This window comes from Sinohyriopsis cumingii, unplaced genomic scaffold (genome assembly GCF_028554795.1).
Source record: "Sinohyriopsis cumingii isolate HCF-2022 unplaced genomic scaffold, ASM2855479v2 utg001711l, whole genome shotgun sequence".
Classification (NCBI taxonomy): domain Eukaryota; kingdom Metazoa; phylum Mollusca; class Bivalvia; order Unionida; family Unionidae; genus Sinohyriopsis; species Sinohyriopsis cumingii.
The window spans coordinates 261563-279771 of record NW_028316038.1 but is presented as its reverse complement, the minus strand read 5'-3'; the positions used below and the strand labels follow the sequence as shown (position 1 = coordinate 279771).

Sequence of the window (18209 nt, the reverse complement as noted above, 5' to 3'; positions counted from 1 at the left end):
GTCTTACACCATACCAATATTTATTCATTTCAAATGGCATGAAGTACCTACACACACTGTCTTACACCATAGTAATATGTATTCATTTCAAATGGCATGACAAAGTACCTACACACTGTCTTACACCAAACTGATATTTATTCATTTCATTAATAGCACAAAGTACCTACACACATTGTCTTACACCATACCAATATTTATTAATTTCAAATGGCACAAAGTACCAACACACACTGTCTTACAACATAGTAATATAATATTTATTAATTTCAAATAGCACGAAGTACCTACACACACTGTCTTACATCATACTGATATTTATTAATTTCAAATGGCATGAAGTACTTACACACACTGTCCTACACCATACTGATATTTATTCATTTCAAATGGCATGAAGTACCTACACACACTGTCTTACACCATACTGATATTTATTCATTTCAAATGGCATGAAGTACTTACACACACTGTCCTACACCATACTGATATTTATTCATTTCAAATGGCATGAAGTACCTACACACACTGTCTTACACCATACTGATATTTATTCATTTCAAATGGCATGAAGTACCTACACACACTGTCTTACACCATACTGATATTTATTCATTTCAAATGGCATGAAGTACCTACACACACTGTCTTACACCATACTGATATTTATTCATTTCAAATGGCATGAAGTACTTACACACACTGTCCTACACCATACTGATATTTATTCATTTCAAATGGCATGAAGTACCTACACACACTGTCTTACACCATACTGATATTTATTCATTTCAAATGGCATGAAGTACCTACACACACTGTCTTACACCATACCAATATTTATTAATTATAAATGGCATAAAGTACCTACACACACTGTCTTACACCATACTGATATTTATTCATTTCAAATGGCATGAAGTACCTAAATACATTGTCTCTGATCAAATTAATATTTTTTCCATTTTAAATGGCACAAAGGAGTACCAACACATATTGTTCTGGGTGATGCTAAGATTACTTCTAAAATGAAACCAATTCATCTTAAACACAACAACCTATATCAGATCACATTCTTTTCAAGAAAAGAAAATGATGTTTGAAAGTAAAATCTCGGCAAATAATCACGTCTTATCATCTGAAAAACAACCCTGCAATTTCCAAATACTTTATCTAAAGTATTAAACTTTTTCTTAAGTATGTTTTAACTTTTACTACATGCAATATCATCTTAAATAGAACAGGAATTTTAAAATTTTAATATACCTTTAAATGTGTCTGTACCACAATGAAATAATTAATCTGGTAAGTGTCTGCACCACCATGAAATAATATATGTGGGAACATGTCTGTACCACCATGAAAATATAAATCTCTGAATGTGTCTGTACCACCAAGAACTAACAAAGCCTGGGAACGTGTCCAAACCACCATGAAATAAATAAATCTAGAATGTGTCCGTACCACAATGAAACAATAAATCTGGGAATGAGCCTGTACCACCATGAAATAATAAATGTCAGAACATGCCTGTACCAACATGAAATAATAAATGTCAGATTATGCCTGTGTCACCATGAAAAAATAAATGTTGGAACATGCCTGTACCACCAAAAATAAATCTGGGAACTTGTCTGTACCATCATGAAATAAATAAATCTAGGAATGTGTCTGTACTACCAAGAAATAGTAAATCTGAGAAATTGTCTGTAAAACCATAAAATAATACATGTGGGAATGTGTCTGTGCCATGAAATAATAAATCTGGGAACATGTCTATAAAACCATAAAATAATGCATCTGGGAATGTGTCTGTGCCATGAAATAATAAATCTGGCAACATGTCTGTAAAACAATAAAATAATGCATCTGGGAATGTGTCTGTGCCATGAAATAATAAATCTGGGAACATGACTGTAAAACCATAAAATAATGCATCTGGGAATGTGTCTGTCCTACCACAGAATAATAATTTTGGGAATGTTTCAATATCACCATGAAATAATAAATCTGGGAACATGTCTGTAAAACCATAAAATAATGCATCTGGGAATGTGTCTGTACCATGAAATAGTAAATAAGGGAATGTGTCTGTACCACAATATAATAATCATTCTGGGAACGTTTCAGTATCACCATGAAATAATAAATATGGGTAGTTACCTGACTCACTAGCCTATGAAGAGGTTATAGGAATACATGAATGGTCTCATATAACTGTCATGGTCTCTAGCCTTTCATAAAACACACACCTTGTTAATTTGTTAAATAATTAAAAAGTTAATATTTTTTTCACACCATTTGCCCTGAAGTGAATCCCACAAGGTCTGTAGGCTTCCACCAAAAATATAACATCTTATTTCATTAATTACAAATCTAATTTTTCTTTTTCCACTGTTACATATGAAGTAGATTATTTGGGACGGCATAAACTTGTGAATAAATCTTTGAAACTAGAAATGTGTTCAGTGATGGTTGGTTGTAAATATGGAGGAGTTACAAGGGTAACACTACAAGCTGCTGTTACTGATTTGGTTTAATGCCATTTTTTTTGCTCATGATAGGCAATGTATGACAGCCAGTATAATTGTTGGACGAGGAACACAGTAAAACCTGGTTAAATCTAATGACAAATGGGCAGCTACAGGCAAGCTTTCTCACACACCCAAACCAGTTGAGCTCAACACATGAACCAACATGGTCAGCTGTGAAATGGCATTGATCAATAAAGGCAAGCACTTTAGAACACCTGTCACCTGGGGCTGCCAACATTACAAGTAGCTATTAGTAACCAGGTTGTTCGGAAATGTAAATTTACTACATTGTTTCTGGAGTGATTGTATAGAAACTGTTGATGACAATGTAGGTGCATATATATTCACAACTGCAACATTTTGTGGAATAAGCGGCCTAGTAAACTCCATTTACTGACAGTCTACACTGTGTCAATACATATACTGACAGTGTACACTGTCAATACATTTACTGACAGTCTACAATGTGTCAATACATTTACTGACAGTCTACACTGTCAATACATTTACTGACAGTCTACACCGTATCACTGCATTTACTGACAGTTTACACTGTCATTAAATTTACTGAATCTACACTGCATCACTGCATTTACTGAGTCTACAGTGTCAATGCATTTACTGACAGTCTACACTGTCAATGCATTTACTGACAGTTTACACTGTCAATACATTTACTCTCAGTCTAAACTTTACCACTGCATTTACTGAGTCTACACTGTGTCAATGCATTTAATAACAATCTACACTGTATCACTGCATTTAGTGATAGTCTACACTGTCAATACATTTACAAACAGTCTACACTGTATCACTGCATTTATTGTTAGCAGTATCACTGCATTTACTGATAGTTTACACTGTCAATACATTTACTGACAGTCTACAATATGTCAATATTTACTTACAGTCTACACTGTATCCCTGCATTTACGGACATTCATCAATGTGTCAATTCATTTACTGACAGTGTACACTGTATCACACCATTTACTGACAATCTACAGTGTCACTGCATTCACTGACAAAGTCAGTACTGTGTCACTGCATTTGCTGACATTCTATACTGTCACTGAATCTACTAACAGTCTACACCCTGTTACTGCATTTAAGGGCAGTCTACATTGTGCCACCATGAAATACTGTATCTGGGAACGTGTCTGTACTGCCATGAAATAATATATCTGGGACCATGTCTGTAAAACCATGAAATACAAAATCTGGGAACCATGTGTTATGTATATTTATTTTACATTGTTTGATAGTTTTTTTTTATTCCATTACATGCTACTGTAACTTAACATTGTATGTTGGACTTGACCTTGTCCAAAATTGAGTTTATTTCTGTTTGACTTGACTTTTTTATTTTATTGTGTGTAAACAACTAATATATAGGAAAGTTATTCTCAGTGTGTATGGAAAAAAATCAGTATTATTGTTAATAGAAGCAAATATGTTTATTTGGGCCTAGGTCTAGGTTTTGGGCGTTCCTTAGTGTATCTTATATAATCCAGGTTATATTTTTATTTTGTAAACATCAAGATCGTTCTAGAAGGTTATGTTCCATGGGGTAATGTGTTAATTTTAGAAAATGCTAATTGTGACTTAGGTCAAGCAGAGAACTATATGATCTTGTAACTGAGAGGATTTTTCAGTTGTGCTTTAAGATCTAGCACTTTTAAGTTGCATTATATGTTGTGTCCAGTATTTCATCTTTGGGCTGGAAATTTTATTACTTCAAATTATTGAATTCAAGTGATTATTTTCTCTAGAAATAAAAAGTGTTCTGATAATGTTATTGGATAGAGACATTCACTAGAATTTATAGTGAACTCAAACCTGGAATTATATTACATTGATTCAACAAAATTGTTGGCACATCAGCCTCTACAAGCTACCAAAGACATATTATTGCTGTCATTTTTTTATATTTATTCTGCACTTGAACTAAATTTTATTCAGGACTTTAATTTATTAGGACTTGTGTTTGTAATTCTTGGAATATCTGGAGATTTAATTCACAATACCATCTTTTCTTCTCATTTTCACTTTGTATTCCAGGGAAATAAATTATTTGTTAAATTTTACAAAGCTTGTTGTATTTCACTCTTTTCTGTTACTTAAAGAGCACAGACTTGTAACACATGAAATAGTAAATCTGGGAACATGTCTGCACCACCGAGTCAAATGGAGTTAGCTTGAACCAGACATACCAGTTATAAAAATGAACAAATCAATTTGCCATATCAGCAACCTGCAGCTGCAGGCATGAAACTTGACAAATATCTAATTGTTTTCTATGAGCCCATCATTGTACAATTATATTCCAATCCTGAATAGATAGCTGACCAGTCTCCTCCCAGGATATGCTTAAATCATTACATTTCATGTTCTTCAGTACAAACTTCATCTATTCTTCCAAATGGTTATTTATCTAAATATTTTCTCCATTCAAATTAAAATTCCACTATTTTCTGTCAATAATCATCAAATTTTCACTATAAAACTGTATGTATGTATGTATGTATGTATTCAATAGATTTTTAGCATATCAACAGAACACTGACTATCAAGCGTCAAGGAAGTATAGGTATCCCAAATAGACAAACAAAAATAAAGTTAAAAAAGAGAGAGAAACCATCAAACAAAAGTCCAATTCTGATATAAACTGCACTGTCTTAAAATGTTAAAGACCTCAGCTGGAACGCTGTCATGGGATATATCCAGAGGGAAAATAACGTTGCCTCTTTTAGTTTCCTTCAGAGACATATAGGAAAGCATATCCAGTCTACATACCTAAGCCTACATAATCATCGTCAATACAAATTTAACTCTAATGACCGCAATCAAATGATAAAAAAGTGCAAACAAGCTTTATATTCTTTATTCATGTCCTGGTTTATTCATGTTGGTCCCTGAATATTTGTTTGCACCAGAAAAACCCAAGAATGACACCAACAAAAAAATGCCACTTATAATTTTCCAGATCAAAAATATCACTTACATCAATCTCACCTAATAAAACATAAACATCAGCTATTTTTGGCACAATTAATTTTACTGTTACGTCTGCTTAATAGGACAGGAATCAAACAAATTATATAAACAAGAAAACCAAATTTTACAAATGTTATCAAGTAATACATTTCTGTTGAGACTTTGGGTTTTATATTTTCAAATACCTGTGCAATTAGTAAAGACAAAATTATATGGACTAGTTTGAATAAATTTGAGCTGTCACCACTCTGAAATGTTTGACTTGTTCTTGCAATACAAATGAAGATACCGTAGCCTGGAAAAAAAATAACAAAAAATGAATAACAACCAAAATGAGTATGATGCTGTTGATGTTGAAGATTTGGAGCAAAAGACAGAGGTTTACAAATATAAATAATGTCTGCTTCGATCAAATGTTTCAGGTTTGTAAAATGCAAATGTTTCTCAATAACAAAAACAAGCAAATTACTGTATTTTTCATTTGCATTTCTTATAATTATTTTTCTGCACAAAATATTCTTTACAATATTATAAACAAGCAAAGATCAGCTGGAACCCCATCTAACAACCAAAAATAATCTTTCTTATTATTAATCTTGCTGAACAAATAAAAAATTAAAAAAATTAAAAAGCCTTGCCATTCTTGTGGCAGTCATAAACTGACTTATACCTGTTGGCTGATATAAAGATAGAATGAATCATTTTCCAGATGCTACATAAATATACATTCCAAGATCTGCCTAATGGCTGAACAATCCATGTAAGAATAGCAGTCATCTTACTGACTTAAAACATGAATGCAACCTTTACAAACCGATTCCCAGCATGCAGATATTTTAACAAATTACATGTTGACAAGTATCAAGGAACCATTAATCAATGGGGAGCTCGGTGAAGTTCTGACCACTAGCATTGCTTACATATGCAAACATCTGTATGTCTTGATCACATCTAGGCTGGTATGACTTCTAAAACCTGAACAGATGTTACAGTATCATTCTGAAGGTGGTATAATGACAAGAGACCCATGTGGACTTGATGTAACTCAAGTGGAATATATCTTATATAACTCATGTGGCAGACATCTGATATAACTCATGTGGCATACATCTGATATAATTCATGTGGCATTCATCTGATATAATTCATGTGGCAAACATCTTATGTAATTCATGTGGCATACAACTGATTTAACTATGTGGCATACATCTGATATAATTCATGTGGCATTCATCTGATATAATTCATGTGGCATACAACTGATATAACTATGTGGCATACATCTGATATAATTCATGTGGCATACAACTGATATAACTCATGTGGCATACATCTGATATAATTCATGTGGCATACATCTGATATAATTCATGTGGCATACAACTGATATAACTATGTGGCATACATCTGATATAATTCATGTGGCATACAACTGATATAACTCATGTGGCATACATCTGATATAATTCATGTAGCATTCATCTGATATAATTCATGTGGCAAACATCTTATGTAATTCATGTGGCATACAACTGATATAACTATGTGGCATAATCTAATATAACTCATGCATCGTACATCTAATATAACTCATGTGGCACACATCAATTACAACTCATCTGGCATTTTCACTTCGTATTCTAGGGAAATAAATTATTTAAATTTTCCAAAGCCTGTTGTCTTTCACTCTTTTCTGTTACTTATTTTAAGAACATAGACTCATAACACTATGCCATTTCATTCAATGTATAAAATAAAATTTAAACACTTATAATCTGATTTGCCACCCCCCATTATAGTAAAGTTGTCAAAAATATAAATCTTTCTGTTGAATCACCCAATACTTTCTGCATTCTGAATTATTCAGAATCAGACTTCATCCCAAGATCTTTTAATTATTTGAAAAACAAATCTAAATAATACAGTATGTGACAGCTTTTTGTTTCAACAGGTATTTTCTTTCCCAATATCGGGTGGGGGGGGGGGGTGCTTTTTTGGACATTTTAATATATACAATTTTCAGCAAGTTAAATGAACATCTTTTATCATGTAAAAATCTTTCAAAATGACTTGCTCAGAATAAAAAAGGAAGGAACATAATTAATTGTTTCATCACAGTGTTTATCAGTCTTGAATATAAGTCAATTTGTACTGGATCTATTTATAACTTGAATGAAGCTGGTTTTATATCAAATATATTTTTTTAAAATTCTGTAGCTAAAGTAAAGGTACACATGAATCCTGGAAGTGCTTTAATTATCACTGAAAACATTTTGAGCAACAATTAAAATAATATTTTATTTTGATTTTGATTAAATACTAGATAGGAACTACGTTGTAAAGAGAATGTTTACATTGTCTAGTAATTATGTTAAGGAATTGCTGCTTTTAGTAACAGATCTTTAAGACTTTGTCAGCTGGTACTCTGGATAACTGGTCTTTAGATTTAGATATCCAATGCTCTGTATAACTGGTCTTTAGATTTAGATATCTGGTGCTCTGGATAACTGGTCTTTAGATTTAGACATCTGGTGCTCTGGATAACTTGTCTTTAGATTTAGACATCTGGTGCTCTGGATAACTGGTCTTTAGATTTAGACACCTGGTGCTCTGGATAAATGGTCTTTAGATTTAGAGATCTGGTGCTCTGGATAGCTTGTCTTTAGATTTAGACATCTGATGCTCTGGATAACTGGTCTTTAGATTTAGATATCTAGTGCCCAGAATAACTGGTCTTTAGTTTGGGATATCTTTAGCTCTGGAAAGCTGGTCTTTAGATTTAGACATGTGGTGCTCTTAGTAAAATGTCTGAATATAATTTTCACTGTATACTTCAATTTATGATATATGTATGATACATCTAAGAATAAAACAAACAAAAAACTTGCTTTTAATTTTTTTCAATGCAAATTTTGTGCATGAGTTATGTTGTTTTATTATGAAATAAGTAAATACCACAATTTCTGGCAAATGAAACCAGGTAGAAAATTGAGGCCCCTTGATGTTGAATCTTAACCCCATGACCAGTTGTTTGATAATTATCACCTTTATATATCATTATAGCAAAAACAGCATTTATTTTAAGTCTAATTGGATTTTAATTTTGAATATCCAGTTGCCTTTCAGTATGCAGTTTCCCTTACCCAGCAGACTTTCAGTATGCACCTTCCTTTACCTAGTAGACTTTCAGTATGCACTTTCCCTTACCCAGTAGACTTTCAGTATGCACCATCCCTTACCTAGTAGACCTTCAGTATGCACTTTCCCTTACCCAGTAGATTTTCAGTATGCACCTTCCCTTACCTAGTATACTTTCAGTATGCACTTTCCCTACCCAGTAGACTTTCAGTATGCACCTTTCGTTACCTAGTAGACTTTCAGTATGCACTTTCCCTTACCTAGTAGACTTTCAGTATGCACTTTCCCTACCCAGTAGACTTTCAGTATGCACTTTCCCTTACCTAGTAGACTTTCAGTATGCACTTTCCCTACCCAGTAGACTTTCAGTATGCACTTTTCCCTACCTAGCAGAATTTCAGTATGCATTTTCCCTTACCTAGTAGGCTTTCAGCATGCAGTTCCCCTTACCCAATAGCCTTTCAGCAGACAATCAAACATACCAAGCAGATTTTTAGGAACTCTAAGGACAGCATTATATGGCTCTGTATACAGGCTGATTTTATTGTGATTTTGCACATTTAACAGAATTAGTGTACTTCCAATGTGTATTATCGCTTACATAGCAGATTTTCAGCATGAATTTACAATCGCCCAGTAGACTCCCAGCACCCTTCTGCACTACGTTTTATCACTGTGTATAAAAGCCAATTTCATTTTGATTTTTATACATGTACCAGCATGTGTGTACTTCCAAGGATTAATATCACTTAATATCCAGAAGATTTTCAGCATTAATTTACACTCACCCAGTAGACTCCCAGCATCTCTCTGCACTGCATTATATGGCTGTGTGTCTGGATGAACCCAGTGAGATTTGGCACACCATTTCACAGCTTTTGCAATTGACCAGTCCGGGTCAAGACCAATCATACGTATAAATGCACTAGTCAAAACGGAAGAAACTGGTACAAATATTACCAAAAGTATGTATGTCTTCAAGGAAACATCCTCCAAAGTAACTCTGAAGAAAATTAAAGCCATAGCTACACCTGAAATTAGAACAAATGATGCATGTGAGAATTAATTTTTTTCACAGACATTTTATGTAAACTGGAAAGAAGATACAGACAAGCAAATGATGTGCCTGGAATTGAGATATTTAAGTTCAATTAACCAGGTCTGAATATGTAAAGAAGAAAGTAAAATATTATGGCTAATAAATACAAACATATAACCTGGTATTCTTTGTCTTGTAAATGATTTTACAATCAAGCATCAAAGTTCATTTTGATTCCATTTCAAATAAATAGCATAAAAGTGTCAAACAATGAAATAAACAAAAGATATATGCCAAAGAAAATAAAGATGCCACCATTATAAATTATCAGAAAGTAAATTTCTGAGTAAATTATATTTCACCAAGAATACTGACCTAATGATGATAATGGTAGGAAATAAATACCACTACCTCTTGATTCCAGACCTCTCCATAAAGCAATATCCAGACCTCTCCATAAAGCAATATCCAGACCTCTCCATAAAGCAATATGCAGACCTCTCCATAAAGCAATATCCAGACCTCTCCATAAAGCAATATGCAGACCTCTCCATAAAGCAATATGCAGACCTCTCCATAAAGCAATATCCAGACCTCTCCATAAAGCAATATCCAGACCTCTCCATAAAGCAATATGCTGACCTCTCCATAAAGCAATATCCAGACCTCTCCATAAAGCAATATCCAGACCTCTCCATAAAGCAATATGCAGACCTCTCCATAAAGCAATATGCAGACCTCTCCATAAAGCAATATCCAGACCTCTCCATAAAGCAATATCCAGACCTCTCCATAAAGCAATATGCAGACCTCTCCATAAAGCAATATCCAGAACTCTCCATAAAGCAATATCCAGACCTCTCCATAAAGCAATATCCAGACCTCTCCATAAAGCAATATCCAGACCTCTCCATAAAGCAATATCCAGACCTCTCCATAAAGCAATATGCAGCCCTCCCAGAATTACAAAACTTTTGTCTATCCCAATTATGTAGCATGTATAAAAAAAGGAATAAACTCTTCCAAGTTACTTCCCATTTGTAGGGGGTTAATTTTGTACCTGATGTTTCTTTGTTGAAGCTCAAGTTAGACATCAACGAAAATACTGACACTGCGCAGAGGTGTGGACAGTCTTAATAGCAATGTGAATGGGTAAATATTTTTGGAAAAAGCAAATATTTTTTAAAAAAGTAAATTATGATATTCAGTGAATGCTTGCCAAATTATAATAACATCAGAAAATAATCTCATTAATTTTTCAAGCCCAGCTCTCTTGAGATAATTTGCATCTTTCCTACCATTAGACCATACAAAGGGAAGAAACTCTTACTCATTACCTCCCTTCTACTTGGCGTCTACCCATCAAACAGATGTCTACCAGTTTTAGGTCTGTGATAGAACACTGAGAATGCTTCAATTTATTTGAAGATGTGGGAGGGTTTAATTGATAATGAGAAAATAAAATTAACTTTCTCCATTGATTACATTCCCTCATGACATTAATGTAAGGGAAACTAATAATATGTTGATAAAATGCATGAGCATCCAACCTCTACCAGTGTTGCACCTATTATCCTAAAGACAAGGGACAATGTGCCCACACCCTCCAATTTGAAGATGCACACAATTTGAAAGTGACAAAATGTTTTGAAAATAAATATAAATTGCTATCTTACAGTTTTTATCACCTTTAGCAACTCTGGCTCTTGCAAACACCAACATAAAGTTTGGCGGATATCCACTAAAGAAACATTGTGGGCAAATCTTTTTTTATTTTTGCTGATGAAAAAGCATGCGAAAGTGAGTGCAAAGACTCAACATTTGGGGGACATAGGAAAAAAATTGTGGGAAAGTCCACAATCCTGTGTTCAATGTGCAATAATGTTCTACTATGAGTACCCTTAGTTGCAAATATGTTGTTGTAGTAGAGTTTAATGCCATTTTTCAGCACAAGATAGGCAATACATGGCAGCCAGTATAACTAGTGGAGGAAGAACCCTGGAAAACCCCGGGAAGAACCACCGACCCACGAGAAGCTACTGGCAAGCTTTCTCATGTAACCACGTTAGCCACGCCTTAATACAAATGTGTCTTGTGTCCCTAATATATGAAGCATAAACAGCTCCCCTAACATGAAGACAGCACAATGGATGGCCATGCCATGTGATGTCAATACATGGATAATGAGAAAAAGTTACATTTTCTTACCCTGAGAAGAGGTTGAGATGATTAAACCAGGATTTGTCCCATCTGAGAGGGTCTATCAGAACAGCCCTACTGCTTTGGCCCCCTATTGTTTTGATTACTCTGACCAACCATGGTGAAGAGGAGCAGCAGGTCAGCTCCCCTAATAAACCAGCTGGCATCCCTGCAAACACGAATCTCTGTTTGGGATTTCTCCAGAGATTCTTGAGCAGCCATTTTGTATCAATTAACACAATGATCTAGACAACTCGTAATGGGCGGCCACTAAGACAGTAGCATCATCTGCAGAGGGAACATGAAATTGATATCATAAGTAGCGATTTCATGAAAAACTCATGTCAATATCACTTTCATCAAATGTAGCAATAGTAGGATCTTCAAAATGACTACCATGCTGGCCATACTGAATGTAAGATTTGGCACCAGTTTCATTTAGAACCAACCTGATGTCATAAGAAGTCTTTAACTGAAAACCCCATGACTTTCCATTCCAGATTTTCCAGATGGCTATTGTGACCACAATATTGGACTTTATTTAAATTTTAATTTAGAACCAACCAGACATCATTAAATGCCAGGACTTGAAATCAGCGGTAGTCTGCTAGCCTGGTGTTAGTCAATTTCCTGTAAATTTTAGTAAAGTTTCAGAGTTTTTGCCAATTGCTGTTTGTGGAAAGGACTAGTGACGATTCAGCAGGACTAGCAAATTTCTAAATCTACCAGTCCTTCTGGCTATAAAGAAATTTATAACCAATTCTAAGCCTGAAGATGTGTAGGTCCACTGCTGGATAGAACTTGAAATTGCAATCTACAATCATTCAACAAAGAAATAACCAGGACCCATGTTCTCTAACTCTCAAGCATGAAACTCAAACTTGGGCAAAAATTCCTAAACTTTTTGTCTGGACCATGCTAAAATATATAAAAAAATAAAGCAGTCTACTTTTTTCAGAATTCTAAATATTAGAACCTGTTACAAATTGATTTACCGATGGTCCAAAAATGTGAACAAAAAGCAAATGACCTTTGTGCTCATGTTGGCTTGTTGGTGAAAGTCTCTCTAATAAAAGAAAGCAAATTTCAACACGCGTTGGTAGATGTTTGGCTGCCACTGACGAAAGATGCACTCAAATTCAATTTAACTAGGGTACTATCTGATTCAATCAATGATAGAAGCTAGACATCTGAATATTACCCACCAATTTTAACTAAACACTTGCCTTTAGCTTATGTCTTCATGCACCACAAAACTGGCTAATTTTGTTACGTTTTTCACATTTTGTTTGATTTATATAAATCATTATTTTCTTAATAATTATAATTAATAATTATTTTTAATTATATTAAAAATTATTAATTACTTCTTTACAGATTTGATAACAAAGTTCCACCTGCATGACCACTCCGAGCATGTATGTTATCTGCCTACTTTTGCTTCTTGCGACTGCTCCAGTGACCTAGTGGTTAGAGCATCTGCCTTGCATGCAGGAGATCATGGGTTTGAACCCTGGCCAAGTCATATAAAAAATCTATACAACTGATACTAGCAGCTGCCTGCTTGGTGCTCAGCTTTAAGAGGTTAGTGTTAGGACTGGTTAGCCTGGTGTCAGGATAGTGTAAGTGGGTGAGATTTGATGCTATGTCTGTGGCTTGATGCACCAGTGCTAGACATCACTATAACCTGTCACACTGCAAACATCATAGTTATATGACTGAAAAACTGTTAAAGCTATGTTAAAAATCCAAAACAAACACACATATACACTCTGCCTCTGGCCATCCAAAATGGTCTGAAATTATTTTAGCCTTTAAGAACATGGAACTAAAGCTGAGTCACTCACCTGTAAGTGTGCCTGCCACTACCTGATGAGGAAAATGAGTAGCAATATAACACCTGGATACGCTTGCAGCCAGCAACATAAAGGCAAAACAGATCCAGCAACACCAGGGCTTATACCATCTGGAAAATTGAAATATTCCATTTTATTTTAGCTCAAGAGGAAGAATTTTGCTTTCATGGTCTTTAGGAAGACTCTGCTCTCCAATGGATCACAGCTAAATAGCTATTCTAATGAAAGGCTCAATGAACAGGACATTCATGGCAAGTTTTACATTAATTTAAGATATCATTAGGTCAACTATCCAAGGAACTGGGAGGTTGCAATACTGCTAGCCAATGGTCATCAATCCTCTGAGTTTAATATGATACATGTAGCTATCCAAAACAGTGATTTCCACACGTGCCCTCTTGTATGTAAAAGAGTTATTGCCCTTAGCAAGATAAATCAACCCACCAATTAAAAGATCATTTCACATGTTGGATGTCCAAAATGACAATTTTCATGATGAGAAAATATTAATTTTCTGATATAAACTTTAGAAACCATATGACATATAGTGTCATTCATAGAGACCATGATGATTATTCGCAACTTTTTCCCTATGCAAACAGAATTTTCAGTCTTACTAACCAGTTTCTTTCAGTCAGCTGCATGATATACCCAGTATAGTGCTGATATGCTTATTCCCAACACAAATGTTTCCTGAAATTTTTTGTCCCAAGTACTCTGAGTCTTGACTCTCGGCATGCCCACACCTCTCTGTGCATGCAATATCATCAGATAAAATACCCATGTAACTTTTCATTAGTTGAAGACCATCCATGTCTCTGTTGGTCCTAGCAATGGCAAAGTAACAAAAGGTGATAAAAACTTTAAGATGGCAATGAATATCTATTTTAAAGCAATGTCTCTGGCAATGAAACATTCAAGGTTTGTGGTAGGCGGCCAAGTTGCAATAAGAAGTGTCTGAATGTGGTTAGTGTATACCACCCAAAAAGAAAGCAAGATTTAATTTGTTTTGAGGTTAAAATAATGACAAAAGAGACCAAACTAATGCCAGTGCACAATTTATTCATTTAATTAATGATTTGTCAGTTTGGAAAGAGCAGTAATTCAAAATTTTAATAAACGCTGGCAGGTAATGAGTATACAATGTGAGCATGATAGGCAACAGAAAACTCCATGGTGCATCTCATTTCATGTTAGTCATATATTCAAACAGGAATTAAATGAGCATGTGATAAAACTCTAATTGCAATAACACAAGTGTTGAATGAAAATGTGAGAGACTAGTACAGTGCAGATCTTATAGTTAAGGTGGCAAAACTCTTACAGCAAATAAGATAAACTTATTTTTATAGCAATATTAGTGCATTATCTGCTATTTCTTTGTCCTTCTAAAATATTGTTTACCCTCAAATCTGGTGGGTGTGGTATACAGTGTCCCCTGCCAATCTGATTGTATATGCAACACTGTCTTCATACATTTTCTTTCAGCAACATCCAATCAAGTAATGGAGTGGAATATAGTGTCTGACTAGCTAAACATGCCAAAGTCCAATGTGGAACAATGTGGCTCCACTAATCTTGGTGAAGACAGAGAAGCTGAAGCAAGCATCACTGTCCTCTTTGTTTAACTGTCTAGAGTTCGATTGTGAAATTAAATTAAATCAAAATTTATCACCATACATGTAATAACTTGTCTATATCTATTTTTTTCTTCTAAAACATAACTAGCCAAAATTAAATCTCCATTGTTCAAATAAATCACTAAATGTTACAAGTGTGAAAAATATACAGTATTTGAAATTATTCCCACACTGTACTATCAGTGATGCAATATTATCATTCATCTGTCCAGTCATCCTATCATACATGATATTATCCCCACTCTCTACCATCATTTCATTCATTCGTTTATTAGTTTTCTGCAATACTGTTGGTTTGCAGCATTAATCTTTTCCATTCTTCTCTTCACGTTGCTGTATGTTCATCACTTCATATTTATTGTCATTGGTGCTGTGTTATCATTCATCTATCCATTCATTCTATCATACATATTATCCCCACACTGCACTGAGTGATGATATGCTATCATTTTTTCATTTATCCAGTCAACCTTTCATACTTGACATTATCCACATACTGCACTGTGAATGATGCTATGCTATCATTTATCTATCCAGTCATCCTTCCATACATGATAGTATCCCCACACTGCACTGTGAGTGATACTATGCTATCATTTATCTATCCAGTCAGCTTTCCATTCATGACATTATCCCCACACTGCACTGTGAGTGATACCAGCTATCATTCATATATCCAGTCATCCTTCCATTCATGACATTATCCCATCACTGCACTGTGAGTGATACTATGCTATCATTCATATATCCAGTCATCCTTTCATACATCACATTATCCCCCACTGCACTGTAGGTGATGCACTTATCATTCATCTATACAGTCATTCTTCCATACATGATGTTATCCTCATTTAACACTGTGAGTGAAGACCGCTCTGGTGGCCCTGTGGTTAGAGCATCCACCTCGGATGCTGGCAGTCGTGGGATCAATCCCAGGCCGAGTCAAACCAAAGACTTATAAAAATGGTACTGACAGCTGCCTTGCTTGGTGCTCAGCATTAAGAGGTTAGTGTTAGGACTGCTCAGTGTCAGGATAATGTGACTGGGTGGGACATCATGTTACATGTCTGTGATATATGATGCCCCAGTGCTAAACATCACTATAAACTGCCACACTTCAGACATCGTAGCAAGTTTTTATGGGCTGGTGGCAAATCCGGTGAAAGATGACTGGTCCTACATGAGGATGCAGTTGTGTTAGAAGTGGCATGGTCTGGGGACTGTCTAATAAGCAGTCACATGACCAACTAGATTCAACTCTGTTTTGTCAGGCCATCTCATGCACATTTTTAACAAGGACACTGCACTGAAAGGCAAGGCTCATGAAAATGGCTTGTATTCCATGAGCAGAAATGCTCATCAGACATACCTTATCATGTGATGGATTGCAGCAAAGTGACTGGATGACTCCCTTTAGCCAGAATGATAACTCTTGTGGGATTATGCCCCGTTACCCTGGTTTTTGTGGGAGGAAAAGCCTCTGGCATCTGGACCAGACATGCTACATGCACTTCAGATAAATTTGGAAAGCATTAACTCCTGAATCAGAACTAGTGGGGCAAGACATAGGCCCAGATTCCCTCCAAATTGAATGAAGTGGCATCGACTGCCCATGCATTTCAGACATGGGAATGGGGAGATGAAGGTGGGCAGCTGGCTGTTTGCCATTCTGGTTGACAATTGGTCAAACCAACAGCCTGCACACTCTTTGTAAGATAGATGGATAGAAGGATAATCTGTGTGCACTAGCTGTCCCCTCCTTGACAGAGAATATGATTGAACATTAAGCCTTCTTGGATTGTGTCATATTGGTAACACCACCAAAGTAGTCCCAATTCAACATGCAATGTTGTGATGACTTCATTCCACCTGTTTCTGAAGTTAACTGACCACCAATAAATTATCTGACATGAGCCATAGCATGATGGGCCATCCTGTTAATGACTAGAGATGTGACCGACCATATCCCAAACTTGAGCATTTTCTGCCTTCTCCCCCACCTGAATGTGCTTTCTATTTACACTCATTAGATTTGGCCTCTCTCTTAGTGTATGGCAGTGGAATAATTGTTTTGGATAGTACATATTTGTGTGATAGGTGTTAATGTGCAATCTGTACCATAATGGTGAAGAGGTGGCTGGAAGTTAATTTCCCAAAGACAAAGGCCTCATTATTACCATGATCACTGATTTTTTCCCCATAGGCAACCAGCTATTTCTGCAATCTTCAGTGATTGGGCTGAAATTCTGAAGGACAGATGTACATCACCTTTATCCTTATCAACCAAAGCCATGACTGTGTAATCTGCATTTGTAATAGGTGGGGGGGCTATCCATAGAGGCTATGACATACAATGATTTTGTCTATGGCCACATTGAAACTGAATTCAGTTCATTCCATGGTAAGATCTGAATTATCAGAAGACTCTAAGCTAGAATAGTTGTTGACTTGAGGATCCTCTTCCTCCAGTGGGTTATGTCCGAGGATGTGTGATACCATATGTTAAAAATGACACCATCTTATCAGCATGCACTGCTGAAAATCCTCCACACTTGAAGGCTACAAAAGGTGGTTTTGTGACATTCCAGACCACATGTACACTAATAAGACAACCTTGCATGGCTAGCTATGATGGAACCGATGAGTATGTCAGAAAGGCAAGCCAGCTTGGCTGGTTAGACCGCTATAGCATGAAAAGAGTATCAACATTATGTAGTCATCAGCTGATTTTTTTTAAGCGTATGACATTTCACGAGCCACACCATGACCATGTTATATTCAAATTCATACACAATCTCACCCAAAA

The 18209-nt window shown here is 35.4% G+C and overlaps 1 protein-coding gene across 5 annotated transcripts in view; it reads right to left on the bottom strand.

Annotated features, from left to right (window-relative positions):
* Positions 1-4565: 4565 nt before the first annotated feature.
* Positions 4566-18209, bottom strand: part of LOC149771696 (glucose-6-phosphatase catalytic subunit 1-like) — a 28889-nt gene continuing 15245 nt past the window's right edge. For 4 of the 5 annotated variants that reach the window (XM_089948206.1, XM_089948207.1, XM_089948209.1 and 1 more), the window contains exons 6-8: positions 13755-13873; positions 9458-9700; positions 4566-5826 (exon numbers count right to left, since the gene is read on the bottom strand). In XM_089948206.1, the coding sequence (XP_089804332.1) occupies positions 5567-5826; positions 9458-9700; positions 13755-13873 (622 nt within the window). In that variant the 3' untranslated portion in view covers positions 4566-5566. Of the gene's footprint in view, positions 5827-6934; positions 7172-9457; positions 9701-13754; positions 13874-18209 lie in introns of those variants that run through there. The other variant, XM_089948210.1, reaches the window with a different exon arrangement.